The 27,971-nt window shown below is 41.4% G+C and overlaps 1 protein-coding gene across 8 annotated transcripts in view; it reads left to right on the top strand.

Moving 5' to 3' along the window:
* Positions 1-27,971, top strand: part of LOC129702883 (adhesion G-protein coupled receptor G2-like) — a 124,132-nt gene that overhangs the window by 44,453 nt on the left and 51,708 nt on the right. For 5 of the 8 annotated variants that reach the window (XM_055644946.1, XM_055644949.1, XM_055644945.1 and 2 more), the window contains 8 exons: positions 1,066-1,116; positions 4,079-4,123; positions 4,443-4,493; positions 12,027-12,077; positions 13,690-13,725; positions 24,360-24,404; positions 26,098-26,142; positions 27,693-27,737. In XM_055644946.1, coding sequence (XP_055500921.1) covers positions 1,066-1,116; positions 4,079-4,123; positions 4,443-4,493; positions 12,027-12,077; positions 13,690-13,725; positions 24,360-24,404; positions 26,098-26,142; positions 27,693-27,737 — 369 coding nt within the window. The remainder of the gene's footprint in view (positions 1-1,065; positions 1,117-4,078; positions 4,124-4,442; positions 4,494-12,026; positions 12,078-13,689; positions 13,726-24,359; positions 24,405-26,097; positions 26,143-27,692; positions 27,738-27,971) is intronic. The other 3 variants (XM_055644950.1, XM_055644948.1, XM_055644953.1) reach the window with 3 other exon arrangements.

Below are 27,971 nucleotides of genomic sequence, written 5' to 3'. Positions count from 1 at the left end.
CCTCTCCCTGTTTGCCATGGTGCAGCTGCCATACCATGCTGTAATGCAGTATGTCAGCAGGCTCTCAATGGACGAGCGGTAGAAGGTCAGCAGCAGGTTGGAGTCCAGGCTGTGCTTCCTGAGGACCCTCAGGAAGTGCAGCCGCTGCTGAGTTTTCTTGATAACCGGCGTGATGTTGTCTGTCCAGGAGATGTCAGCGGAGATGAGGACGCCAAGAAACCGGAAGGTGTAGACCCTCTCCACACACTCGCCGTTGATGTGTAGGGGGGCTAAGTCGGTGCTGTGCCTCCTGAAGTCGACAATGAGCTCTTTTGTTTTCTTGGTGTTCAGAGCCAGGTTGTTTTCTGAGCACCAGGCTGTCAACCTCGGGACTTCCTCTCTGTAGGCTGCCTCGTCTCCCCTTGAGATGAGTTCGACTACTGTAGTGTCGTCGGCTAACTTGATGATGCGGTTGTTGTTGTGGGCCGGACTACAGTCGTGGGTGTAGAGACAGTATAGGAGGGGGCTTAGCACACTGCCCTGTGGGGAGCCGGTACTCAACATGCAAGTGGAGGAGAGGTGGGGGCCGAGTCTCACAGTCTGGGGCCGGTTGGTGAGGAAGTCCTTTATCCAGGCACATGTGAGAGTGGGGAGGCCAAGAGTTACCAGTTTGTCAATGAGAATGTCCGGAATGATAGTATTGAAAGCTGAGCTGTAATCCACAAAGAGCTCCGGACGTAGCTCTGCCTCTGCTCCAGGTGGCTCAGCACAGAGTGGAGAGCTACGGTGATGGCGTCTTCTGTGGATCTGTTTGTGCGATAGGCGAATTGGTGAGGGTCGAAGTCTGGAGGGAGATAGTCCTTGATGTGCTGGAGGACCAATCTCTCAAAGCACTTCATGATTACCGGAGTGAGGACCACGGGACAGTAGTCATTAAGGCTGGTGATGGGAGACTTCTTCGGCACTGGGATGATGCCTTCTGCCTTCACATAATATGATATAGAGTTTTTCTCTATAATTTTAAAAATGGTAACAATGGAGTTCACACATTGGGAGCCAATACTAAAATCTTCAATCTGTTTGCAGATGTGGAGTCTACCACCACTCCCAGCGAGAATATTACAGGAAACAATACAGGTAGGTGACAACTGTGATTTAGTACTTGACATGAACATACCTGGGCACAGTCTGTACTAACAAGACAGCAAGATGTAACTACATCACACATACAGGCCTTGGTGTGGTGTTATTGCTGTATTCCTTGGGAGGATCATTGCTATTTAACATTCACATGAAAGTAGAGTAAATTAATGTCAGAAAAGGGTGACACTACATGTTATTTCTTGAGCAGAAAATGTTTCTTGGTATACGTAGACTATGTACAAATTGGGAGATACAAGAAAATCTAAATGCTGGAATCTTGAACACAAAAATAAAGTGCTGGAGTACACTCATCTCCTAATTTCCGAGTCCTAATTTCCCTTTCATTCCTTTTTATATTGTTACCATCTACACTGAGGGTTATATGTACCATGGCAGGTACAACGGTGCAATCAATATGCTGGGGGCATCTTCTGTCAGTTTGGTTGCAACAGTTATGAGCTTGGATAAGATATTTGAGAGAGTCTCTATCGTCTCTCAACTGCATGTACTGTAGAAGGCAGAAAGAAGACTAAAGGAGTTATCCGCAGCATTCGGACTGCAGAGGATGGTGGCATAATTGTAATATTATTGGAACATAAGCAAGGAACTTGAATTTAAATACCACCATGCCAACTGGAAAATGTAAGGTTCACAATAAAAGTCAGCATCAGCAACAGTGAATGTTAAACTATCGTTTGACATTTAATGGCATTCCTTTCACTGGATTCCCCCATCATCAATATCCTAGGGTTTAGAATTGACAGGTAATCTTAGCCGTCAAGATCAATGGCTTTCTGCAAATGGCTCTTCCTCACACCCCAACGTGTTTTCATCATCTCACTGCACGTCAAGGAAGTGTTGGAATACTCCCTTCTTGCTGGGAGAGGTACAACTTGAACAACCTTCAAGAAGCTCAACACCAACCAGGATAAAGCAGCCTCTTACCTGGTATGCCACCCACCAGTTAGAACGTTGACTTCCTCGGGAGAGCATTCCAAAATGGATTGCAACAACATTTTCATCAAGAACACTTCCAGGTCTCACAATCTCTACCATCTTGAAGGAGGAAAGCAGCAGATGCTTGGAAACACCACCACACGTGGAAGTCCCTGCAGGTCACAAATTTGGAAATAGATTGCAATTCCTTCACTGAATACCAAATTCCTGAGCGCTGTGCTTAATAGCAACATGAGAGCCTCTTCATCGCAAGGAAGGTGATCCATAGGCAACTGGGGATGGTCTGTACATGCGGCCTTGCCAGCAACATTTGCAATCATAATATGAAGAAAAAAAGAATTAAATAAAAATATTTACCTCCTCTCAATTGAAATGGATTGTCTGATTTAAGATCATATTGCCCTCACTCAGCTCAAATAGCTGGAGCAGCTTCTCCATTGCAACAGTGCCTGCTACACTAGTCCCACCTGCAGGCGTTTGGACCATACCCCTCCAATCCTGTCCTATTCATGTACCAGTCTAACTGTTTCTTAAATGTTGGGATAGACCCTGCCACAACTACCTCCTCTGGCAACTTGTTCCATACTACAACCACCCTTTGTGTGAAAATCTCTTCCTCTCTGTTTTCAGTGGCTGGCTCTACTGAGCTACAGGTATCAAGTTTCCTTATTATTTAATGTGTGGTATCAATTATGTAACTATTCTAGTGTTAAAGTTGGAAATTACAGTTGAAACATACATTTTGTTTTAAAATCTAGATGAGCAAAAACTACTGTGAAATTAAAAGCAATATTAGCTATTTGTTCAGGAGTTGGCTGGTATTGGAAAAAGTTGCCCATCAGATTCCTATTAAATCTTTTCTCCTTCACTTTAGACCTATGTCATCTGGTCCCTTAATTCACCTACTCTGGGCAAGTCCGTCTACCTGATCTATTCCTGTCAAATATCTCAATTCTTGTTAAATTATCTTTTGACTTTTAATGGCATTACTCTCACTGGACCCACCCATCATCAACATATTAGCATTTACAATTGATTAATAATATTAGCAAAAATAGCTTGAATTGGCATTCTGCAAATGACTCTTTCTGACACACCAAAGCTTTCCAACCATCTCAATGCACAAGTCAAGAGTGTTGGAATACTCTCCACTTGCCAGGAGGGGTACAACTTGAACAACCTTCAAGAAACTCGATAGCAGTGGGGGCTTAGAAACATCATCACACGTGGAGTTCCTTCGAAGTCACACATTTGCAAACGTATTACAGGTCCATCACTGAATATCGATTTCTGGAGCACTCTCCTTAACAGCATTGTAGGGGGCTTTTCATTGCACTCTCCACCACGTTCTCTCCACCACCTGCCCTGCCAGCAACATCCACATTCATGGAACGACAAAAAACCAAAAACAGAATAAAACAAAGATATTTACTTCCTCTCAACTGAAACAGTTTCTCTGATCACATCACCTTGCCCAAATAGCTGCAGCTTTTTCTCCATCGTAACAGTGCCTGCACTGCAGAAATACGTTAGTGTTTATATTTGAGATGGCAGACAAAAGTACTGGAGAAACTCAGCGGATGTGGCCCTTGTGGCTAAAGGGATCAGAGGGTATGGAGAGAAGGCAGGTACAGGATACTGAGTTGGATGATCAGCCATGATCATATTGAATGGCGGTGCAGGCTCGAAGGGCCGAATGGCCTACTCCTGCACCTATTTTCTATGTTTCTATGTTGGGATGCTTCCTATGTTTCATCTACAGAAATTGTAAAGAGGTGTTGGAGACAAGCCACATTTCTTTAGTCTTCTGAGGAAGTAGAGGCATTGGTGTGCTTTCTTGACCAAGGCATCGTTGTGTTTTGGATGGAGTGTGGCTGTTTCCATTCAACCCATTTTGCAAAACAACCCTTGTTGACTTGTGACACAACCTGACTTTACAAAGAAATCTCTGAAACCAAATATAGCAACATTGATCTCATATCTTCCATTATCTTTACAGATAACCAAACTCTGAGCATGATGACAGTTCCACCAAACACAACAGGTACTGAAAATGTGATCTTTAAAAACACTGAGAAGTATTGAACACCCGGTAGCAAAATTAAGTATTTCAGATCCTTTGGAAATTGTTTACATGGTTTATTGGAAAATGGCATCGGGCAGAATAAGCATGTATTCTTATTCTGGCTAATAGTACTAAGGAAAGCCTTCTTTATAAACTTATAGTCAACTTACTATTTGAGATGTTCTGCAAGGACTGTAATGGATGTGATATTAATTGAGTTCTTCCTTTCATTAAAAACTTGGTAATAAAATAGTTTGTGCATCAGAAACTAATGCCATAATCTTCAAACTGTTTGCAGCTACAGAGTCTACTACCACTCTCAGCTGGAATAGTACCAAAGCCGAAACAGGTGAGTGACTACTGGGATCTTGGATTTGACATCAATTTTACCGACCACAGACTGATCTAACAAGACAGCAAGCTATAATTACATCACTCATCCAAACCTCAGTACAGTGTTATTGCTGTATTCACAAGGCCAATCGTTGCTAGAGTATTTTCACACAAAAGTAGTGGAAATGAACATAGGAGAAGAATGGTATTATCTGTTACTTCTGGAGCAGAAGTTTACTGTTTGCGTATGAGGACTTTGTGCAAATTAAGAGATGCTAGAAACTGCAGATGCTGGAATCTTGGGCACAAATACTAAGTCCAGGAGGAACTCAGCAGATCAGGTGGCTTCTGTGGAGGAAATGGTCAAATGATGTTTTGGGTCTGCATCCTTCTTTGGCTTATGGAGTCGAGGGGAGGAAGCTAGAAAGGAGTGGTGGGGATGGAATAATATCTGAGAAATGATAGATGGAAACAAAGAACTGCCAATGCTGGTTAATACACAAAGGAAATAAAGTTCTTGATTACCTCGGAAGGTTAGGCAGCATCTCTGGAGAACATTGAGAACAGTCTGAAGAAGGTCTCGACCTGAAACATCTCCTGTTCATGTTCTCCAGAGATCCTACCTGACCTGCTAAGTTACTTCAGCACTTTGTGTCCTTAAGAAACAGGTGGGTACAGGTGAGGAGGGTTGATTTGCAGATGAGCAGAGTAGGTGACAAAGGGTATAGGTGAAAAAAGTGGCAAAAGGGTTCAGATAAGGAAACAAGTGGAGGTGTTAATTGAGGGAGGGATATAGATGGAAGGGGACAAGGGGAGGGGAACGAGGAAGGGTAAAGGGAAATATGGGTTTGGGGATGTAAGATGAACATGCGGAGGAGCGAAATGGTGCAGAGTGAACAGCATGCTGGGAGATAGTGGGAGAAATGTGTGCCATTCCCCAGGATGGGGGACATGGGAATGGGAAGTGTTAAAGTGGTCAGCACCTAAGAGTCCAGCATGCCTTGGCAGGCATACCTTCTGTCCTGAGCCTCCTCTATTGCCAAAGGGAGGCCACACACAAACTGGAAGTACCTGTACTGCACTTTGCATTCAACTTACAATTCCAACAGCTGAAATTCAGGCAGGATTTCCAGCAATTGGATGCACATTGAATTCTCCAATTTCAAGTAATATCCCCCACCCCATCCCTCCCTTTCCTCTGCATAGAGTGGATGCACAGTCTCTTGCCTAGAGTAGGGGAATCGAGAACCAGAGGTCATAGGTTGAATTTGAGGAGGGAAAGATTTAATAGGAAGACGAGGGGTAACTTTTTCACACAAAGGGTGATGGGTATATGGAATGAACTGCTGGGGTAGGTAGTAGAGACAACAGCACTTTTAATGTGATATTATCATCAAAGAGCATCACAGGTATTAAAAAAAAGCCTGAAAATAATATGTACTTAAGAAAAAGCTAGTATGAATTGGATAATTAATGATTACTGGGAATTTCTAAAGTGATTTTTCATAGGACTATAAAGGAGCATGTCATGAAAATGTCTGTGCTGCACTAATCTAATTAGTTCCAGTATCCTGCTCTTACCAAAAAATCCTGTAAATATTTCCTCTTCAAAATATATCTAATTTCCTTTTTGAAAAATTCAATTGAAATAGTTTCCACTATCCTTTATGATAGCGCATTCCGTGCTTAATGAAATAGCCGTGTAAAAGTAATTTCCGCAACAGTTATAGGTCGAACTTCTGAGTTACCATTTATGCCAGGAAGCCTGGAAAGGGGCCTATGTAATGCGTAATGTGTGCATCAAACTTCGGAGAAATGTTGGGCATGAAGATGTGGATTATGTATGGAAATGCCCAAACAAATTTTGAGATGGGCATGATTTGATATGGAAATGATTATTGATGTGAAACATTCAGTGAAACAACATTTTTTTTTGCAATTACCATCTCAAACAAAAACATTGCTAATCAATCCAACTACCTTTGGGCAAGTAACATTGACAACACTGAGTCAGACTCTTGAAGGTTCAAAATCCCAGCAATGGCCATTTGGGTACAAAATCTGACCAAGCAGTGGAACTCCCTTACAATGTTCTAACCAAAATTTGGTCCTCAGCCACAAGATTAAAACCGAGTATCTGGTCATTTGTAAGGCCGTTGTTTATGAGAACCTGCAGTGTACAGATTGGTTGATGCAATTCTTACTGTGTCATATTGACTATCCTTCAAAAATACCTCTGATACTTCTACACTAGTCCCACTTGCTGCATTTGCCCCCCACCCAAAATAAGACCAGTGTAGCTGGGACATGTTGGCCGGTGAGGGCAAGTTGGACCGAAGGGTCTGTTTTCACACTGTATCACTATGACTCTATGATTGCTATCCCCAATTAACCATTCAGCTGCATTTGCAATAAATTTGCATGGTGTAGCTCTGACACGATGTACTGCAGCAGATTGCCATGCGGTTGTAAACTATTGGGTTTTGTGAAAAAATAGTTTCATTTTGCAAGCATTGGAGTCGGATGTCTGTATTAATTATATTGCCTAAATCTGTGAACAATGTGAAGTCATCCTCTCTTACTTTACTTTTACTTTATTAATTTATTGAACATGTTAAAAAAATACAAACACAAATAAACTTGTAAGCAATAAAAAAAGAAAATAAAACACAAAGGAAAACAAACAAATAAGTAACTCAAATAATACAAATAATATCGTTCATGTTCAAAAGGGGTAAGAAGAAGTTTGAAAACTTTTCTGGTCCTTGTTTTCTATACATTTTCATGGAAAAACAAAATAATGGGAACAAATGGACCCAAAATCTGTTGAACAGTCCACAAACGAGAAATAACCAAAGAGAAAAGAAAATCACTGGTCCAGCTCATAACCATTCAATCTTTTGTTTCTGAAGAGTGTTTTTAGTTTGAATAGAGTCTTACATTTTTTCAGTGAAACCACCACAATCCACTTGATATGGAGTAATTTTTTTTTGTGTTGCATTTGTTCATATTCCATTTGTATACTGTATGTTTCTACTGTTAAAGTAATAATACGATCCTATAACATAGCTCACAAGATGAAAAGCAACATATGGACTAAGCCCTTTACCATGATGAGATTTCCGCCTCTCAGAGACAGGTTCCCTGAGGAGGAGACAAAATGTGTAGGAAGGAACTGCAGATGCCGATTTATACCGAAGATAGACACAAAATGCTGGAGTAATGGGCCTGTCGCAGCTGGCGATTTTTTAGGCAACTGCCGCGACTGTCATAGTCACAGAAGGTCGCCGAAAAACTGGCGACAACCTACGCCATCCTGGCGACAACCTATGACATCACCTACATCAGGAGAAGTCAAGCGATGCTCATTGGCGTCAAACTCACTGTCAACGAAAAATTTTCAACATGTTGAGAATTTAGCAGTGACAAGAAAGACACTACGTATTTTTGCGCGACTGAGGAGACGAATCCCGGCGACCACCGGCGAACATGTGGTGACAAACTAGTCGCCTGTGGTTGCCTAAAAAATTGCCTAAAGTGGGGCAGGCCCATAACGCAGTGAGTCAGGCAGCATCTCTGGAGAAAAAGAATAGGTGACGCCCCGGGTCAACTATTCGGAGCGCTTCTTTATAGTGAAGAAGGGTTCCAAACCAAAATGTCACCTATTCCTTTTCTCGAGAGATACTGCCTAACCTGCTGAGTTAATGCAGCATTTTGTGTCTATTTTCTCCAAGGAGGAAGCAGGTTTCCATAGGAGCAGCCAGTGGAAATGATCCGGAGCCTTAGCAGAAACACAATGGTGTCTGGGAGTACATCACTAACCCAGGGTATGCATTAACCCCACCAGAACAGGAGGGACACATTCTTTCTGTTTCTTTTCACATACTGTACACTGCTTTCTGTGTAAAATAGCCAGCAGTGTGACAAGACATGACAGCTTATTGTCTGAACTGAACTCTTTACTTTAGGCCGTGAGCCGAGAAGCTTTATTCCAGTGTTTCATGACCCAAGTCACAGAACTACATGAAATTTTCACATGTAGTGTAAAAAAAATTATATAAATCATCCCTGAAACTCGGCATGAACAAGACTTGCACATTTTTATTAAATTAGAGAAAAACCGGAAAAATCTCGGGTATTTCTAGTCCAATCAAAGGTATCAAAGGCATTTTATTGGTCACATTCACATATACCGAGATGTAATGAAGTGAAATGCTTTTTGCCATTTTGCAGCACACAAAAAAAGAATACAGACATAACACCAATGAGAGTCTTAAACACAAAGAACATCCCCCCACAATGGCTCCCACCATGAGGGAAGGGACAAACTCCGGTACCCAACCCCAGTTCACCCATAGTAAAAGCATGTTTAACATTGAGTTGTCTGCCAGTTGGCCAATCACGCGCTTTGCTTCAGGCTAGCACACAACATGGCTGAGAGTGCCTCTACTGATGCCTGTTTTACTGGAGATTCAGATGAAGGTTCTTTGTTGCTCTGTGGAATACATGTCGTTGAAACTTGCAGCAGGGTAATTGAATTTAGTGAGAAAAGCACTAAGAAATCTGAAAAATGTGCAGCTAAGTGGATAGAAGTGGCAGACAGTCTTGAAAGCAAAGTCCCTGTTGAGATGCTGCAACACAAAGTTGTGAAACTGAATCAACTCAAACTGAAAGGTAAGATCTAAAGTCTGAATTTATGAAAATTAATCTATATGGACTTTAATTAATTGAATTGCACCCTTTATAATGTGAAAAAATGAGATTTGGAGGCTGTACATTCACTCCACTCACTCACTCACTCACTCACTCATTCATTCATTCATTCATTCATTCATTCATCCATACATTCCTTCATTCATTCACCCATTCACTCACGCATTCACTCATGCATTTACTCATTCATTCACTAATTATTCACTCATCCATTCACTCATTTAATTATTCATTCATTCATGAAGTTGAGGGCCTACACTATATGTATCAATAACAAGGTAATTTAAACATTTTCACTAATGCCAGCTTGTTGCCGAGTAATAAGTCTTAATCATCTAATCTCGGAGCTGACTGCGATAACTTACTGGGAAAAGGTGCTCCGATCGCGGGGCCTATGTATTTAACAGTGAAGCTGTGGTCTTAATTAATTCACTAATTCATTCACTATTCATGAATGCGGAGCCGCGGAGCCGCGGATCTTCTGTGCGGGCGGAGGGCTGTACATAGTGCCGTCCATAGCAGCCGTTTCCAGGAAAACGGAGGAATATATCTATCTGGAATATAATATAATATAATAGAATATTTATAATATATTATATTATTATATATATATTATATTATTATACCTATATTACTATCTGGAATATATATATAGGTATAATGATATATAGTTTAAATGGACTGCAACACGGAAATAGGCTGCCCATCGTGTAATATGGGCATTGGCCACTAGATGGCGCTTACTTTCCCGATCTTATTTTCTAATTAGTTTAATTAATTAATGTGCAACTTTCGGCAATGACGAGTTATGACATCCTTCTCAATTATATTTCTTCTAAATCTGTGGAAAATGGAATGTAGTTCCGTGACTTGGGTCACGAAAACTGATTTCTAAACACATTTTTGATGCTCGGCCCACAGCCTACTTACCTTACAGAGATCAACTCTCTGAACGTGGTAGTAATTACACTGCACAGATCAGGTAATGCAACAACTTCAATTTGGATCCATTCTACACATTCTTCCTTCACTATATTTTTCAAAACTTTGAAAATACTGGGAAAACTAGACACTTGCTTGTGAAATTTAGTAATTATGTTCCAGAAAGAAATGATGATCTGAAGATGGGTCTCGACCCAAAATGTCACCCATTCCTTCTCTCCAAAAATGCTGCCTGTCCCGCTGAATTACTACAGCTTTTTGTGTCTATTATCAGAAAACTATAATGGATAAAATGAGCGCCATCTTTATTTTGAAAGAACAAAATCATTAAATCCACATGCACCTGAACCCCTCTACATGGTAACATCCATGGATATTTCCTCTGTCCTTCCTCAATAGGGCCAGATATCATTTGCAAATCCCAGCACCTATTATTTTACAAAGTACTCAGCTGAGGCCTAGTCTTTGTGGATATTTGACAAAAAAAAGCTTTGCTACATATTCTGGGTTACATCTGGTAAAAAAAGGGGAAGATAAGTTTGAATTGAGAAGGATTACCATTCATTTGAAGCTGCAATTCTGCAATTCACTCATAGATTTACAGGGAAATATAATGGATTTAAAGTAGTAATGCAATTAAGTCATACAGTATATTAGTGTGAAATGTTTCTGCAAAAACAATGCTGGAAACATTTTACAGAAATTTTAAAAGCTGTGGAAAAAACAAACAATTAATGTTTCAGGTCCAGAACCCTTCACCAGTACATGCCCATTATACTGGACTCGCTGGATGTCCCTATCCAGCTATCTAGCAAGTTAAACAATGAATCCAATAAAGACCCGTAGACACGAGATGTCGTTGATTCTTTACTGTATTCAACTGTGAAACTGTAACATACAAGCAGAAAGGGAAACCGCATATTTAGTAACGTTATACACTTGGTATAGAAACATAAACTATGATGCCACCACTAAATACAATGCTGTTATGTAAGAAACCAGCCAGGGCACATGAAACATTCTTAACTGTTAATAATAGCAATCCTGCACAATAACGTATAAAGCTGCTGTTACACAAACATGATTACTCACAGACAATGCGTCTAACAAACTGGTGCGGTGGGATGGCAGTAAATTACACACTAGAATTACAGTCTGCACCATGCGGTACTGTCCCTGAGCTGGGCTTGCTGGTTTATGACAACTTCCTGCCTAACAGGAAAGGTAACTCAAAGCTGTAGGAACCTGAACATCCAGCAGGTGGCATTAATACCTGTAAACAGAAAGTGGTCCAGCACACCCATGCTTGGAAAGTTAACTTATCCTCTTTCCACAGATGCTGCCAGATTTGCTGAGTGTACCAGCATTTTCTGTTTTTATTTCACATTTTTAAAAGTTGTAAACATTTTTATTAATCGTTTTCGTATATATTTCATGTATGTCTAAATGATCACTGTTAAATATGATGACTTCCTAATCTATCTTGTGTATTTTCGACAGATGCAAACTCTTCCACAGATATTTCATCTCCAACAGACACAAGTCACTGAGAATGTGCTTTCTGATAATATGATGGATTAATTAAATAATTTAATATAGTAGAGACTACATGGTTAACAGAGTTCCTTTCTGATTTGACAACAGCGGGGAAAAAGCTCTTTCTGAATCTGAATCTTTCATGCTTTGGCATCTTTGCCAATGGGAAAGGAGAGAAGTGAGAGTGAGTGGGATGAGTGTTGTCCTCCTTGAATATGTTGGATTCTTTCCCCAGGCAGAGTGAAGTGCAATAGGACAATACTACATGGATGCTATATTCTGCAGACGGGTTGCAAAGGAATATCTCACATCTGACATGACAGTTTGGCTCATTAGAAACATTCTACTCCCATTACAGGAAACAACAATGGTGAAAAAACAAGGGAGACTAAACCTACAAAGACTCCAGGTGCAATAAATGTATTCTTTAAAAATGATTAATTATGTTGGAAACCTGTTGCAAATATTTTGTTGTTATCAAAGATGGGAACTTCTCATGTGATTCGGTCTTTGCTAGCTCACAGTTTGTGGTGTGCCAACATTTATTTCCATCCCCAGCAGCCTAAAATAAACGGCTAAATACTGCTCAGTTCACCGTGCCTCTGCACGGGCATTGAAACTGTTACCTCATTAGCATCAATATTATTTTTTTTGAACACAGAATTTGCCTGTTCCCTTCAAAAATAAATCTAGTTATCTTTTGATAATCATAATGAAAGCGCTTGTGTCGTCTTTTAAGGGTGTGAGTAATAGAGGGTTAAAATCATTTAAAAAATAAAATTTTATTCCTTCCTTCTCTAATCCTTGTATAAGTTACCTGAAATCCATAAAATGTGATTACCTGGCAACCTGACAGTTGCCACCAATTTCTCCTTGTTACTTGATCAAAATCATTCAGAATTTTGAACCCCACTATGAATATTTTTCATAAACCTCCCAGTTCTCAGATGATTAGATTCCCATGTATCTGAAGAGAGCAATTTGGTAAATCTCTCCTGTTCCTAATCCTTTGCCTCGATTTTATTTCTGTTTCATCGACTATTTCCCTAAATTGTACATCAATGAACCAGCTGAGTAATAACCTGCGCGTTATAAAGTGCCAACACTCTGAAGAAGAGTCCTGACCAGAGACATCACCTGTCTCATACCCCTCTCCGCAGATGCTGCCTGACATGCAGAGTCCCTCCAACAATTTGCTTTTAGCACCTTAAAAGGTTTGAGCTATTGTCTATAAGGCGTTATCACAATACAACAGTCCTTCTTTGTGGAACACCTTTTCGCAGATGATGGAAAGTTGGAAGACAGTTGTTTTTCTGAGTAACATTCGTGGCACAGTAAAATGGGACAAGATGTCCATTTGCAGGGAGAGGGAGTTGTGGGAGAATGGAATGGTTGATGCTGGGAAATAAACAAGCTTGATTAATATAAAATATGAATTTGTTTCTGTGGAACTGACTGCAAACCAATGAAGAACATTAACCATCAAAAATTACAAACCATGTCATGATAAACATTATTTTATTGAGCTTGGAAAATGATGCACTTTGGTTCCATGAAGTGTTGTCAGGTCTTGTTAATACTTATTCAACTCTTAAGAAGAAAATCTTATGCACCATTAGCATCCAATACTATAGCGGTGCTGTAATCTGCAGGCATGTTACAAAGGAATATCTCAGGGGCGTCACAGTGACGCAGCGGAAGAGTTTCCACCCAGAGTCCCGAGTTCAATCCTGACCACGGGTGGTATCTGTACGGAGTTTGTACGTTCTCCCCCTGACCTGCGTGGGTTTTCTCTGGGTGCTCGGGTTTCCTCCCACACTCCAAAGACGTACAGGTTTGTAGGCTAATTGGCTTGGTAAAAATTGTAAATTGGCCCTAGTATGTATAGGATAGTGTTAGTATGTGGGGATCGTTGGTCTTGGTAAGCCAAAGGGCCTGTTTATGTGCTGTATCACAAAACGCAACTAAACTAAACTAATCTGACTGTTTGTCTAATTTGAAACCTCCCACTCTCATTACAGGAAACGGAAATCCCCCGCCGAGGCAAACGACTGCAGGTGCCGTAAATCTCTCTTTTTTTTTAAATGATTTGTAAGAATAGAAACCGGTTGCAGAAATATTGTTATTATAAAAGAGGGGACCTTCTAATGTGATTTTATCTTTGCTAGTTTACAGTTCATAAGTTTAGCTGGTGAGCCAACATTTATTACCCATCCCAAGCAATATAGAATAAAGACCCCAATACTACTGAGTCTATCGTGCCTCTGCCTGGGCTTTGAAACTGTCATTTCAATTCCGTATTTTTCCAGAATTTTATCTGCTTTCTTCAAAAATTTGATTGGTGATAATGAAGGGCTTCTGGCACCTTTTCAATTAGTCAGTAACAGATTTTATAAAAGATTTAAAACATATATTTCCTTTCATGTTCCCTTCAGTTCTTGTATAGGTTACCCGGAATCCATATTACCTGTTGCAGCCAGCCAGTTGCTACAAATTTAACATTTTTCTCTATTAAAACCAGTCACTGTTGAACCCCACTGTGAAAATGTCTTACAATCATCCCTATCCTCAGGCAATTAAATTCCCCGCCATCCGTAGTACTGATCTGGTAAATGTCTCCTGTTCTCTTGATTCCATATAATTCCTGTTTCATTGACTGTTCCCCTATACATCAATGAACCAGCTGAGAAATATCCAGCATGTTGTAAAGGTTTGAGCTATTCTTTAGAGAATATCATAGTCCTTTTCTGAGAAACACCTTTTTGCTGCTGATGGATAGCTGAAAGTAGACTTTCTGACCAGTATCCACTGCACATTATAATGTGACAAGCTGTCTGTGGTCGGGGTATGGGATTGTGGGGAACAGGAAATGGATTGGTGGTGGGAATTGTTTAATATATTTTTTAAATTATCAGTTTAAAATGAAATAATATTTCAAAGGAATACTTCAAAGGAAGTTTTCTTATGTTAGGCATCACATCTATTTAATTCAGACAATGCTGTACAATGTATTAACGTTCTTTAAGGTATTATGGTGACTTTCAATGTCTATTTAATTTTCAAGAAGATTATCTCGTACTATAATATCCTCAGTGCCATAATCTGCAGCAATATTGCAGAGAGATATCAGACAACAGGCATGAGAGTTTGTCTCATAAAAAGCTTTCTATATCCATGTTAGGAAACAGGAAGCCTAATGTTACATTACTTCCAAAGAATAGCAGTGGCATAGTGAAATTTGTTTTAATAAAAATAGTAATCTTAGAAAACTGAGCAGGTATTTTGTCATTGAGAATCATGGGAAGCATGAATATGATTTAATCTGTGCACACACAGTCGACATTGCAGTTTGGGGCCGGCATCTATTTTCCATCCCTTGCACGAAATCCCCTTATCGCATATCTATGCACTTTAAATGACTCAGTTGTAATTATGTATTGTCTTTCTGCTGACTGGTCAGCACGCAATGAAAGCTTTTCACAGTACCTCGGTGTGTTAAACTGAGTTATTTTGTCAATCTAAAGTCAACTTGACTCAAACGCTTGCAGCTGTTGAAATCGATTCTTTATTCAGCTGAGACTAGTCTCTGAAACTTCCAACACAGAGCTGAAAGCTCTGCGGCAGGTCCAGAGAATTAGTGACTTTGATACAAACTCATGGCATTTATATAGGCATTAGACATTTCTGATACAGAGGGTATGACAAACTAGTAACCAATCATCTGAGTCCTTCTGCTGACTTACAACAGCAGTCACGTGATCCCCCCTTTTCCACCTTATTTTACAACCTTTGTTGCCTGTGGTTTAACGTTGTTTAGAATTAATTTTATTTCAACACAGCAAAACCCCGGTAGGCTCAATTATCAAAGACCACTCCACAAAATATAAGATAAACACATACAATACAAGGATCACACAAGTCATACAAACAAACACATTTTCCATACCAAGATTTCTATAAATATAAACAAAGTCTAATGTTTACAATCCTACTTAGACACAATACATTTCATAAATGGTTTCACTACAATTTTACAGTTTAAAATACTATTACCTATGTATTAAAAACATTAATTATATATGTTCACCAAATTACACAGCTAAGTTAAATTCAAAACCCACACACACCTCCCAACTCCAAGCATACATGGGTCTTAAATCTGTCAACTTAATTGATAATTGTTTCATGCCCTGCTATCTCTGGGAGATGGATTTTCTATCTCTGCAAGGCCTTTTACAAATATTACAGAACACAGGGTAAATTTACAACTTCAGACCATTACCTCAAAAGTAAAGCTTCAAGATCCCTTATCTCAACCTCATTATAATTTAACATAGCCAAAGCTAACCACAGAGTCTATTATCTCTCAACATTGAATTCTGTCTCAAACGCAACATAAACAGCCATAACTCTTCATCTTTATGCCATATTCAGAGCTCAGGAATGTACCATAGAGAAAGAGCAGATGACCTCTGGCCTAAGAAGAGGCCCTATTCAGTAATCCAACACAAAATCATATCAAATACAATTTCCTCCAGCGTTATAATTGCCTCAAAGCAATAAACTAAGCTATGCAGGGTCAGATTAGCGTTTCTATGTTTTGATTCATCTGTTCCCTGTGTGAGTTTCTTTGTACTTTATTTCCTTAGGAGACATGTGTTTCTGAAAACCTTAAGCTTTTCTTTTGCAAATTACCTAGCTTATATAAAAGTCACTATCCAAGCGATTCTATTATATAATATTTCCTCGGGTGTACACGTGATAATAAACTAAATTAATAATATTGGAATAAATAGCAGAGCTTTGTGCTTGAGTGGGTGCCTTGAAATAATTATCACAACAGGTTTGATACTCTTCTCATGTTAAACAACAACCTGAGTGGCAGGTAGAAGATATGTGCATGTGTGTATGTGTTGTGTGTGTGTGGGGGGGGGGGGGGGGGGGGGGGGGGGGGGGGGGGGGGGGATTTTGATTGGAACTGAACAACTTTAATTAGTATTAAAATCTGAAACTGTTTCTGTTTGCACAACTTTAGCCTCATAGCCAAGCTTTCAAAGGTTATGGGGAGAAGACATTAGAATGGGATTGGGAGAGGGAAAGATAGATCAGCCATGATTGAATGGAGGAGTTGATTCATGGGGCCTAATGGCCAAATTCTGTTCCTATGACTTATGAACATGAACACTTCACTGGGGATAGGTGTTATTCCTGTTCATTTCTGACAAGGATATCACTTTGCTTCATTACATATTGGAGGGAGATGTTAAAAACTATTAAACTACAATATCCCCAAATAGTACCCCATTACTATAAACGGCAGTTAGAAACATAGAAAATAGGTGCAGGAGTAGGCCATTCGGCCCTTCAAGACTGCACCGCCATTCAATATGATCATGGCTGATCATCCAACTCAGAATCCTGTACCTGCCTTTTCTCCATACACCCTGATACCTTTAGCCACAAGGGCCACGTCTAACTCCCTCTTAAATAAAGCCAATGAACTGGCCTCAACTATCTTCTGTAGCAGAGAATTCCAGAGATTCACCACTCTCTGTGTGAAAAAAGTTTTTCTCATCTCGGTCCTAAAAGATTTCTCCTTAAATTGTGACCCCTTGTTCTGGACTTCCTCAACATCGGGAACAATCTTCTTGCATCTAGCCTGTCCAACCCCTTAAGAATTTTGTAAGTTTCTATAAGATCTCCCCTCAATCTGCTAAATTCTAGCGAGTACAAGCCGAGTATATCCAGTCTTTCTTCATATGTAAGTCCTGACATCCCAGGAATCAGTCTGGTGAACCTTTTCTGTACTCCCTCTATGTCAAGAATGTCTTTCCTCAGATTAGGAGACCAAAACTGTACGTAATACTTGGTGTGGTCTCACCAAGACCCTGTACAACTGCAATAGAACCTCCCTGCACCTATACTCAAATCCTTTTGCTATGAATGCTGACATACCATTCGCTTTCTTCACTGCCTGCTGCACCTGCATGCCTACTTTCAATGACTGGTGTACCATGACACCCAGGTCTTCTTGCATCTCCCCTTTTCCTAATCGGCCACCGGTTTGCAAAGGAATTTAACAAAACAGGCATTCCAGTTGGTCTCATGTGAAATCTTATACTTTCATTACAATGAAGAGCACATTAATTGCGACTAACCAACCACAGAATAACCCATGTATTCTTTGAAACTATATTAAAAGACTGATCCAGAAATTGTGCTGTTAAGAAATATTAGGACCACTGATGGGTTTTAGTATATATAGTAAATGGGTTATGGGCTTTGCTGGTGAGGCCAACACTTATAGCCCATCCCCAATGATCGCAGAATAAAAGTCAAAACAAGTATTTATTCCATTGCGTTTCTGCAGACTTCTTAAAGTAGTTTCCTGGAGAGGTTTAATCCCATCCTTTTTTCAGTCCTGTCCCCTCTTGTGAAACATGTCCACTTCTCTTATGGAAGCTTATTCTGAAACAACTTCCACCATTTTTTCAGAGGTGCACTCCACATCTTAAAAATGATTCCATCAACATGATTACACCTCATTTCCCCGATTCAATAACTATAAATTTTTGAACTCCGATTGCAGACTGACCAGCAGAAGTATTTGATTCCCATTGCACACAAAAATGCTGGAAAAACTCAGCGGGCGCAGCAGCATTTATGGATCGAAGGAAATAGGCAATGTTTCGGGCCGAAACCTTACTTCAGACTCATTATTTACCAGATTCAAAATATTCTGTATTTGCAATGCAAATATCTATCAATGGTTCATCTAAAGATTCATGTTTCATGAGATTGGATTCTCCAGTGAATCCGCAAGTTTGAAGGCAATCAAATTTCCCACCCTTCAGATAAATCACATCTGTGACCAATTAAATATCTTTATGGATTTCCTCATGTATGTTTGCCTCAATTATACATTACTAGACTAACGTCGACGACGGTTACTGGCTGTACGGTCTTTGTACATTCTCCCGCATGGGTTTCCTCCGGGTGCATTATGTAATGTGGGGAGATTTTAATCTTATCTTAAGTGTTAATCTTAATCTACTATGTCCTTTAATGGTATATAATAGTAAGATTAAACGAGAACTTACCAGTTTGAAGTTTGATCTGTATTTTATGAGGAGTTACGATGAGGGATTACGTGAAGAAGCCCGCTCAGGGCGCAGGTGCGGCATGCTTCCAAGCAGCGGTGTGGAATCACAGCCAGACACGTATTTGAAGTAACATAGTAAAGAACAAAGAGACGTCAGTTTATCGGTTTGATCCATGTAATGAGGGTGGGAGCGGAGGGCACGTAATCCCTCATCGTAACTCCTCATAAAATACAGATCAAACTTCAAACTGGTAAGTTCTCGTTTAATCTTACTATTTTACTTCGGAGTCACGTGAGTGACTTCGTGAAGATTTCAAAGCTCTGTGATTTCAAACCGTGTAACAGTTTTATACACTCACTACCGAAAGCTCTTGAGGAAGGAAGTGTTATTGTAATCAACCAATGAATCTGTTTTGAAAACAAAACGGTATTTATTAACAATAACAAAAGAAAAATAGCTCCCCCGGGCTTTAAATTAAACATTTGCAGTTTCTAAAATGCTGACTGCAAATATATCAGGTTCCACCAACGGCTTATTATAAAATGTTCGGAATGTGGCTTCCCGTGACCATCCTGCTTTCTTGAGGATTAAGTCCACAGGCACATCCATTCTGGCCGCCGATGATGTGGATGCTGCCCTGGTGGAATGAGATTTAAATAGATTAATGTTAATTCCAGCAGCTTCCAAAACCTGTTTCAACCACCTTGAAATGGTTTGACTTGTTACCCTGCCATGTGGTTTCCTGTGGCTGACCCATAAGGCTCTCTCACTTCCTCTGATGTTATGGGTTGTGTCTATGTGTCTTTTTTCTTTTTCTCTTTTTTCTATTTTTTTGATCTGTATGGATTTATTGCATTGATCTGTTCAATTAATTTAATCAATCACTGTAAAGCACTTTGGTTCAAATACTGGTTTTGTTGAAAAGTGCTATATAAATAAACATTATTATTATTATTATTATGTAAATATTTATGTGGGTCACCACACACAATCGTGGCTCTAGTGGGTATGCCCGGAATGCCACTAGCGTGTTGGATGTTCCTGGCCTGGACTGTTTTATCAGACCTTGAATAGTGAATGTGATCTGATCCGATGTAGTGTCCATGTTGTCCAGTCGAAGTTTATGTAAGGACTGGACCCTCTGTGCAGATACTAGCGCCATGAGCATGAGTGTTTTTAAAGTCAACTGCTCTAAGCTGAGAGATCTAGCTGGTGGTCTGTCCCGAAGGTATGTTAGTACAATACTGACATCCCAGATTTTTGTATATCTAGGGGTGGGGGGCTTGCTGTTAAATATGCCCCTCATCAGTTTTACCACCAGCGGATGGGCTCCCATGGCCTGATGTCCCGCAGGTTTGAGGTAATTTGAAAGAGCACTACGTGCCGTGTTGATGGCACTGTAGCTCAAATCTTCACGATGATGTAAGTCTGCCAGGAATTCCAGAACATCCGCTACTGTGGCTGTTTTATAAGCAATCCCGGTTTTCTGGCAGTACGTTTCCCATTTTCTGATGCAGGTTAGGTACTGCCTCTTCGTGGATATCCGTAGGGATGCTGACATGGTGGCGATGGTTTGTTCCGATAGCCCCAGATCCAGGTAAGGTCGGTTTAAAATCTGCAACCCAGGAGATTCATATCTTTGTGGCATGGGTGGCTGATGCCTGATACTGGGTGAGTCAGTAACCCTGGATGACTGGGGAATACCATAGGTGTTTCCACCACCATGTCCTGGAGAATTGGGAACCATGGCTGTGTAGGCCAGTCGGGCACCACCAAAACTCCAGACGCTGAATCCGTCTGGATTTTTCGAAGCACCCGACTAATGAGGCAGAAGGGGGGAAAAGCATAAAACACAAACTTTCCCCAATCTAACGTAAAAGCGTCTACCGCTGCTGCCTCCGGATCTGGTTCCCACGCGACATAGACTGGTAGTTGGTGATTCAGTCTTGATGCAAATAAATCTATATCTGGCTTCCCATATTGCTTTACAATTTTAGCAAATGTTTTAGGATTTAACATCCATTCGATGTTATCATTGAATTTCCGTGACCTGGTGTCCGCCACTATGTTTAGCTTACCTGGTAGATAGGTAGGTGAAAGCCAAATATGTCTTTCGACACACCATTGCCAAATCATATTAACCAATTTGTCGCATGATAAAGATTTGATGCCGCCCATATGGTTAATATAAGCCACCACCGTTGTATTATCTATTTCTAATCTAACATGCAAGTGACGCATATCAGACGCATATGCTTTCAAACCATAAAAGGCGCCCAACATTTCCAAAGTGTTAATGCCCAGTGTAGATAGTAATGAGGATTCTGAGTTAGTCCATCTACCACCTGTGCTGGATATGGAGTTAGTTGCTCCCCAGCCTTGAGCACTAGCATCGGTTTGGAGTACTAACGTAGGATTAGTGATAACTATAGGACTATAACCGTGCCAAATATATTGAATCCACCACTGTAGCTCTGCTATTGCTTCAGGGGGTATAGTCATGATCCGATCATAATGACCTCTGTGCCATTTTAATGCTATTATCTTTGCTCTTTGCAAATTTTGATAGTGCAAAGGTCCAAATTGGATAGCTGGAAATGCTGCTACCATTTTGCCAATTACTGCTGCCACTTGTCGAATAGTTGGCTTTCTCTTTATTTTTAAGTTTTCACATGATTGTGTTAATGCAATCATTTTTTCCCTTGGCATGGTAATCGTCATTTGGACTGAGTTAATTGTGAACCCCAAGTAGTCCATAATTGTGGATGGATTTAACTTGGATTTATCTGGATGTAAGACAAAGCCTAGAGTTTCTAGGAGCTGTTTTGTAGCTGATACTGCTGCTACAGCCAATTCCATAGTTTTCCCAACTATGAGGATGTCGTCCAAATATGCCATGACTATATGGTTTTGTTTCCTTAACATTGCCATGGCTGGCTTCAATATTTTAGTGAATAGTCTTGGAGCTGAAGTAAGCCCATTAGGCAGTGCTTTATACTGCCAAAGCTCCCCCATCCAGATAAATTTAAGATATCTGCTATAATCTTTATGTATCGGTACTAGATAGTAAGCATCTTTGAGATCGATGCTGGCCATATAGTATCCTTTGAAAATCAATTGTCTAGCAGTCGCAAATGTTTCCATTTTGAAATGTATATACTTAACAAACACATTCAAGGATGTTAAGTCAATGATGATGCGACATCCACCATCCTTTTTACATTTAGTAAATATGTTGGAAACAAATTCCAAGGGCTCATGAATAGTTTTTCCTATGACCCCTTTGTTTATAAGCCTTACCAGTTCAGCTTGTCCCTCCAGTTGTTGTTTGTTGGAGAGTACAAATGTCCTCTTAGGCATGTGTTGAACTGGCGGTATATTCGAAATAAACTCTATTTTATAACCTTGAATACTATTAAGTATATATTTATCATCTGTGATCCTCCCCCATGCTTTTTTAAATAAGTGTAACCTTCCCCCTGTTAGTAATTCACCCTTATTCACAATATGCGGGTAGGAACCAGATCCACCTACCTCCATGGTTATTGGCGGGGTTGAGGTTTTCTCTTTTTGGATGTTTTCTGTCGACGAGCTGGCGATGTTGGGGGGAGGCGCATTTTCCAGGGGGTCCGCTGCAGGCCCTGACCTAAAAAAGGTTTCTGGGGATAGTGCGGCCCCAAGCTTTGACCAGTCGCATATGGATGATGCCGACTGGTGGATGCAGCGGTGTGCTGCCGCCTTGGTGTTATGAAGAGCTTCGGTATAGGTGCTGGCGGTGTTGCCCTCATGAGGCTAAAGGTTTTTGAAGCCTCCTCCATTTCTTTCAGTTGTTTATTTAAGTCTTTTCCAAAAAGAAATGAGTCGGTCTCTACAGTGGGAGCTTTGCACAATCCTGCAAATTTAGGATTCAGTGCCGGCCTAATGTTATCTCTCCTGAGATTGTTCAGCTCGTATTGCGTGGTGCACATGAGCGCCAAGACATCCTGTTGATGAGCTGTCATTTCTGTGGTCTCGACTCCCCGTGCGTATGCTGTTATCGCCGCCGTCAGGAGGCGCAGTACGCGCTGGAGTTTGACCTCCTGTGTGCGAATAGGTCCACCCACGTTACCCCATATCTGAGGGTTGAGGCTCTTGACCTTCAGGGCTTCACAGTTATCCGGGGCGATGTGCTCGTCCAGCACTTGGGCGAGCACCTTTTCCTGCAATGGCTTGTTGGATAGATGATTTATACTTGCAGCCATTCTAGGCTGCAGTGGTGCTCCAACCCGTGGGGTAGCAACGAATCGGGTTACTACCCCTAGCAGCTCTTCCTGCACACCCTGCTCTTTGTCGGTACCTTCCGCCTGCCCCATATTCAGACCAGCCTGCTCCTGGTCACCGATGCTGACCTCCCAGTCCTGGTCCGAGGTCGCAAAGGGGGGTGCCGGACTCAGCACCATGGAGGGGGCGCCTGTCCTGTCTGACCGAGAGCGCTGCTGCTCCCGGTAGACCATCCCCTCCAGCAGCTGCATGATGCAGCTTAAGCGGCTGTCTCTCCCCTGCTTGGGGGTGGACACGTCCTCCTCCGACGAATCGGAATCGACCGGCCGGTTAGTTTTACGGGTGGCTTTCCCAGCCCGCCGTGTAGGCTCTGGCGTGACTGGGCCCGGCTCGGTCTGAGGAATCTCAAACCGCTGTTCCAGCGGTAGTGCCGCTGGCTGCTGCCCCGCTGGAATAGACTCCTCTGGCGGAGTTAAAGCTCGGGCAGCTCTAGTCGCGAGTTTCTTACGTTGGGACATGTTTTCCTGAAACAAAACCAACTCCTACTCGCTCCGTTCCCAACGCACCCTTCACTTACCTGAAAGTGCGCTTTTAAAGTGCAGCTGGAGAGCCTGACTCCAGCTGCCGCCGCTGTTGCACTTGCTGGCGTAATGCCGCACCTGCGCCCTGAGCGGGCTTCTTCACGGTCACTCACGTGACTCCGAAGTAAAATTACTTTAAATTGTGGATGGTATATAAAGAAATATCACCCACTAGGCATTCCATCACCCATGAGGCTTTCTCAGGTGATTAGAATCTCCAGTCATCCATGTATTTGCAGACAGTTGCCCTTTGTAGTTTTCAGGTAAATTTCTCCTTTACCCAAGATTGGTATTGGGTTTTTTTTCCCTGAAGTGCGTTTTCCTTAATTGTATCGAATGGAAATGCAAGTATTGTATCGAATGCAAGTATGCATGTTGCCAGTAAATTACAATGGAATGTTAATTTGACTATTATAGTATTGCAGTCCTTCTCTGAAATACATCTCATCGCATCTGTAATAGGATAGGATGTCCAGATGATGGGTGAACAATCTGCTTCACCTTGCAGTAGTGATGTTTAGCTGATGATTGATGTCATGTCTATTGACATCGGGCAAGGATTTTACTTTGTTTCATTATGTAATGCAGGGAAATGTTAATATCTAATAACATTTTAACATGCTAATCTTAATCTATTATATTTTCTAATAGCACATCATTAGTTTAAACTATGGACAGTATAGATAGGAATATCACCCACCAGACATTCCATTTGGTCTCACTAAAAACCTTGTACTTTAATTACAGAGAGGAGCACATACGCTGTGACAACACAACTACAAAATACCGCAGGTACCGTAAAGTTGTTCTTTCAAAATGCAGCAATATTAGAAAATGGATCCAGAAATTGTGTTTTTGAGGAACATGAGGATTGTTGACATGTTTTGTAGCATCTTTTTCCCATCCTTAATAATTGTGGAATAACATGCAGAACAACATTATTTGGCCCATTGTGACTGTGCAGACATATTAAAAATTATTGGTTGAAGATATTTAATCCCCTCCTTCCTCCAGGCCTGTCTATATCTCCTCTTGTGAAAAATATCGACTTCTGTTAAGGAAGTTCAGTCTGAAATATCTTCCACCACACCAGTGGTGCAATCTAGATCTTAAAATTAATTAAATAAATATAATTTATTATTTTCCCCTTTGGATTCATAATAAACTGCATTGAAGCCATGATCCCGATTGCAGACTGACATGCTATGAGAATTAATTCCATTTATTTACCTGATTTATTCTTCTGCAGTTGTACAGAACCCTAGTGAGGCCACACCTGGAGTATTGTGTGCAGTTTTCATCCCCTAATTTGAGGAAGGACATTTTTGCTATTGAGGGAGCGCAGCATAGGTTTACAAGGTTAATTCCCGGGATGGCGGGACTGTCATATGCTGAGAGAATGGAGCAGCTGGGCTTGTACACTCTGGAGTTTAGAAGGATGTGAGGGGATCTCATTGAAATGTATAAGATTGTTAAGGGTTTGGACACGCTACAGGCAGGAAACGTGTTCCCGATGTTGGAGGAGTCCAGAACCAGGGGCCACAGTTTAAAAATAAGGAGTAAGCCATTTAGAACGGAGAGGAGGAAACACGTTTTCTCACAGAGAGTGGTGAGTCTGTGGAATTCTCTGCCTCAGAGGGCGGTGGAGGCAGGTACTCTGGATGCTTTCAAGAGAGAACTAGATAGGGCTCTTAAAAATAGCAGAGTCAGGGAATATGGGGAGAAGGCAGGAACAGGGTACTGATTGGGGATGATCAGCCATGATCACATTGAATGGCAGTGCTGGCTCAAAGGGCTGAATGGCCTACTCCTGCGTCTATTGTCTATTGTCTATTGATTTAAAGATTTCAAAATAATTAAAGATTTATCTGTGAATATTGTTCCTAAACTTTCTCAGGAGATTAGAGTCTCAGGTCATCCATGTATTTGCAGAGAGTTGCCCTTTGTATTTTGCAGGTACATTTCTCCTGTATCCAATGCAAGATTGCTATAGTTTTTATTTCCTGAAGTGCATTTTCCTTAATTGTATGGAAAGCAAATGCTAGTATTGTATGGAATACCAGTACACATAGAAATTTCACCAGTAAATTACAAAGGATGCAGGAATGATAATTTGACTGTATTATAGTATTGGAGTCTTGCTCTGAAATACATCTCATCACATCTGTAATGGGATAGGATGTCTAGATGATGGGTGGACAATCTGCTTTACCTTGCAATGGCAAGGGTGAATTTTGAATAACAAAATAACATGTTTCGCTGATGATCAATGTCATGTCTATTCACATCGGGCAAGGATTTTACTTTGTTTCATTATGCATTGCCGGGAAATGTTAATATGTAATAAACTCTTAACTTGTTAATTTCAATCTATTATATTCCCTGATAGTACATCAATATTTTAAACCGTGGACAGTATATAAAGTAATATCACCCACCAGACATTCCATTTGGTCTCACTAAAAATCTTGTACTTTAATTACAGGGAGCAGCACATACACTGCGACAACACAACTACAAAATACCCCAGGTACCGTAAAATTGTTCTATGAAAATGCAGCAATATCAGAAAACAGATCCATGAAATTGGTATTGTTGAGGAGGGGGTGTGGTGTGGGACAGGGGGGTGATGTGGGGACAGGGGGTTTGGGGGAGAATTGGGTTGGGGGAATGGGGCAATGGGGGGTGCGGGGAGGGGGAGGGGGCGTGCGGGGGGGGGGGGCGGAGTGGGCGGGGGAGGGGGGGTGGTGGAAGAGTGGGGGTGTGGAGGGGGGGGTGTGTTGGGGGGGTGTGGGTGTGTGTGTGGGGAGGGGTGTGTTTGGTAGGGTGGTGAGAGGGTGTGGGTGTGGGGTGTTAGGAGAATGTGGGGGAGGGGTGGTGTGGGGGGGAGGGGGTTGTGGGGGAGGGGGTGTGGTGGAATGGGGGGGGGGAGTGTGGGGGAGGGGGGTGGGGTTGTGTTTGGGTGGGGGGGTGGGGGGGGAGGGGTGGGGAGGAGGGGGGGTGGGGGGGGTGTGTGTGGTAGGGTGGTGAGAGAGGGGTGTGGGGAGGGGGGTGTTGGGGGGTGTTGGGAAATGGTTGTGTGTGGGGGGAGAGAGTGGTGTGTAGGGGGTGTGGTATGGTATGGGGGAGGGTGTGAGGGGGTGTGGGGGGTGTTGGAATGGGGGGGGGGGAGGGGAGTGTGGGGAGGGTGTGTGTGGGAGGTGGGGGGGGGGGTGTGTGTGGGGGAGGGGGGGTGTCATGGAATGACAGCAGGTGCTGGAAGGGGTGTCGCCGACCCGGCAAATAACAGATTAATAACTTTTGAAATGTTTCACTGATCGGAATAAAACTTGTTGCACTTGCAGCACAGGAGAATGTCGAGTAAGGTGGTGAAAAATCATAGCACTATTGGTAACCGTTTTTGCGCAAATTTAGAAACAACACAAACTAGAATAGGACAAGATGAGAGTTAAATAATATGTAGATTTAAGATTTCAATATTCTACAATCTCTGTGAATATTGTTCCTAAATCTTCTCAGGAGATTAGTCTCCAATCATCCATGTATTTGCAGACAGTTGCCCTTCTTATTTCTCAGGTAAATTTCTCCTGTACCTAATGCAAGATTACTATCGTTTTTTTTCTTTCTGAAGTGCGTTTTCCTTAATTGTATGGGATGGAAATGCAAGAATACAAGTATGCATGGAAATTTTGCCAAAGATTACAAAGGATGCAGGAATGTATTATAGTAACGCAGTCCTCTGAAATACCTCATCACATCTGTAATGGGATAGAATATCCAGATGATGGGCGAACAATCTGCTTCACCTTGCAATGACAAGGGTGAAGTTTGAATAACAAAATAACATGTTTCGCTAGTGATCGATGTCATGTCTATTCACATCGGGCAAGGATTTGACTTTGTTTTTTTATATAATGCAGGGAAATGTTAATATCCAATAAACTCTTAACATGTTAATCTTAATCTACTATATTCTCTAATAGTATATCATTAGTTTTAAACTGTGGATAGTTTATAAAGGAATATCACCCAACAGATATTCCATTTGGTCTCACTAAAAACCTTGTACTTTAATTACAGAGAACAGCACATACACTGCGACAACACCACTACAAAATACCGCAGGTACCGTAAAGTTGTTCTTGTCACAGTCTGCACTCTCCTCATTCTCATCCACTTCACCTCCCAGTACTTTTCCACTGGTCCCTCCTTCTCCTCACCTGCCTGCCACTCCCCTCTCATCAGCCTAACTCTCCTCACCTGTTGCACTCAGTTGCCTCTGATCACCTATTAACCCGGTATATAGACTCTCCTCACCGTTCACACAGTGCCAGATTGTTCTCGGCATTCATGCAAGAC

The sequence above is a fragment of the Leucoraja erinacea genome, chromosome 13, assembly GCF_028641065.1.
Source record: "Leucoraja erinacea ecotype New England chromosome 13, Leri_hhj_1, whole genome shotgun sequence".
NCBI classification, from domain to species: Eukaryota; Metazoa; Chordata; class Chondrichthyes; order Rajiformes; family Rajidae; genus Leucoraja; species Leucoraja erinaceus.
This window is presented reverse-complemented; position numbering and strand designations above follow the sequence as displayed.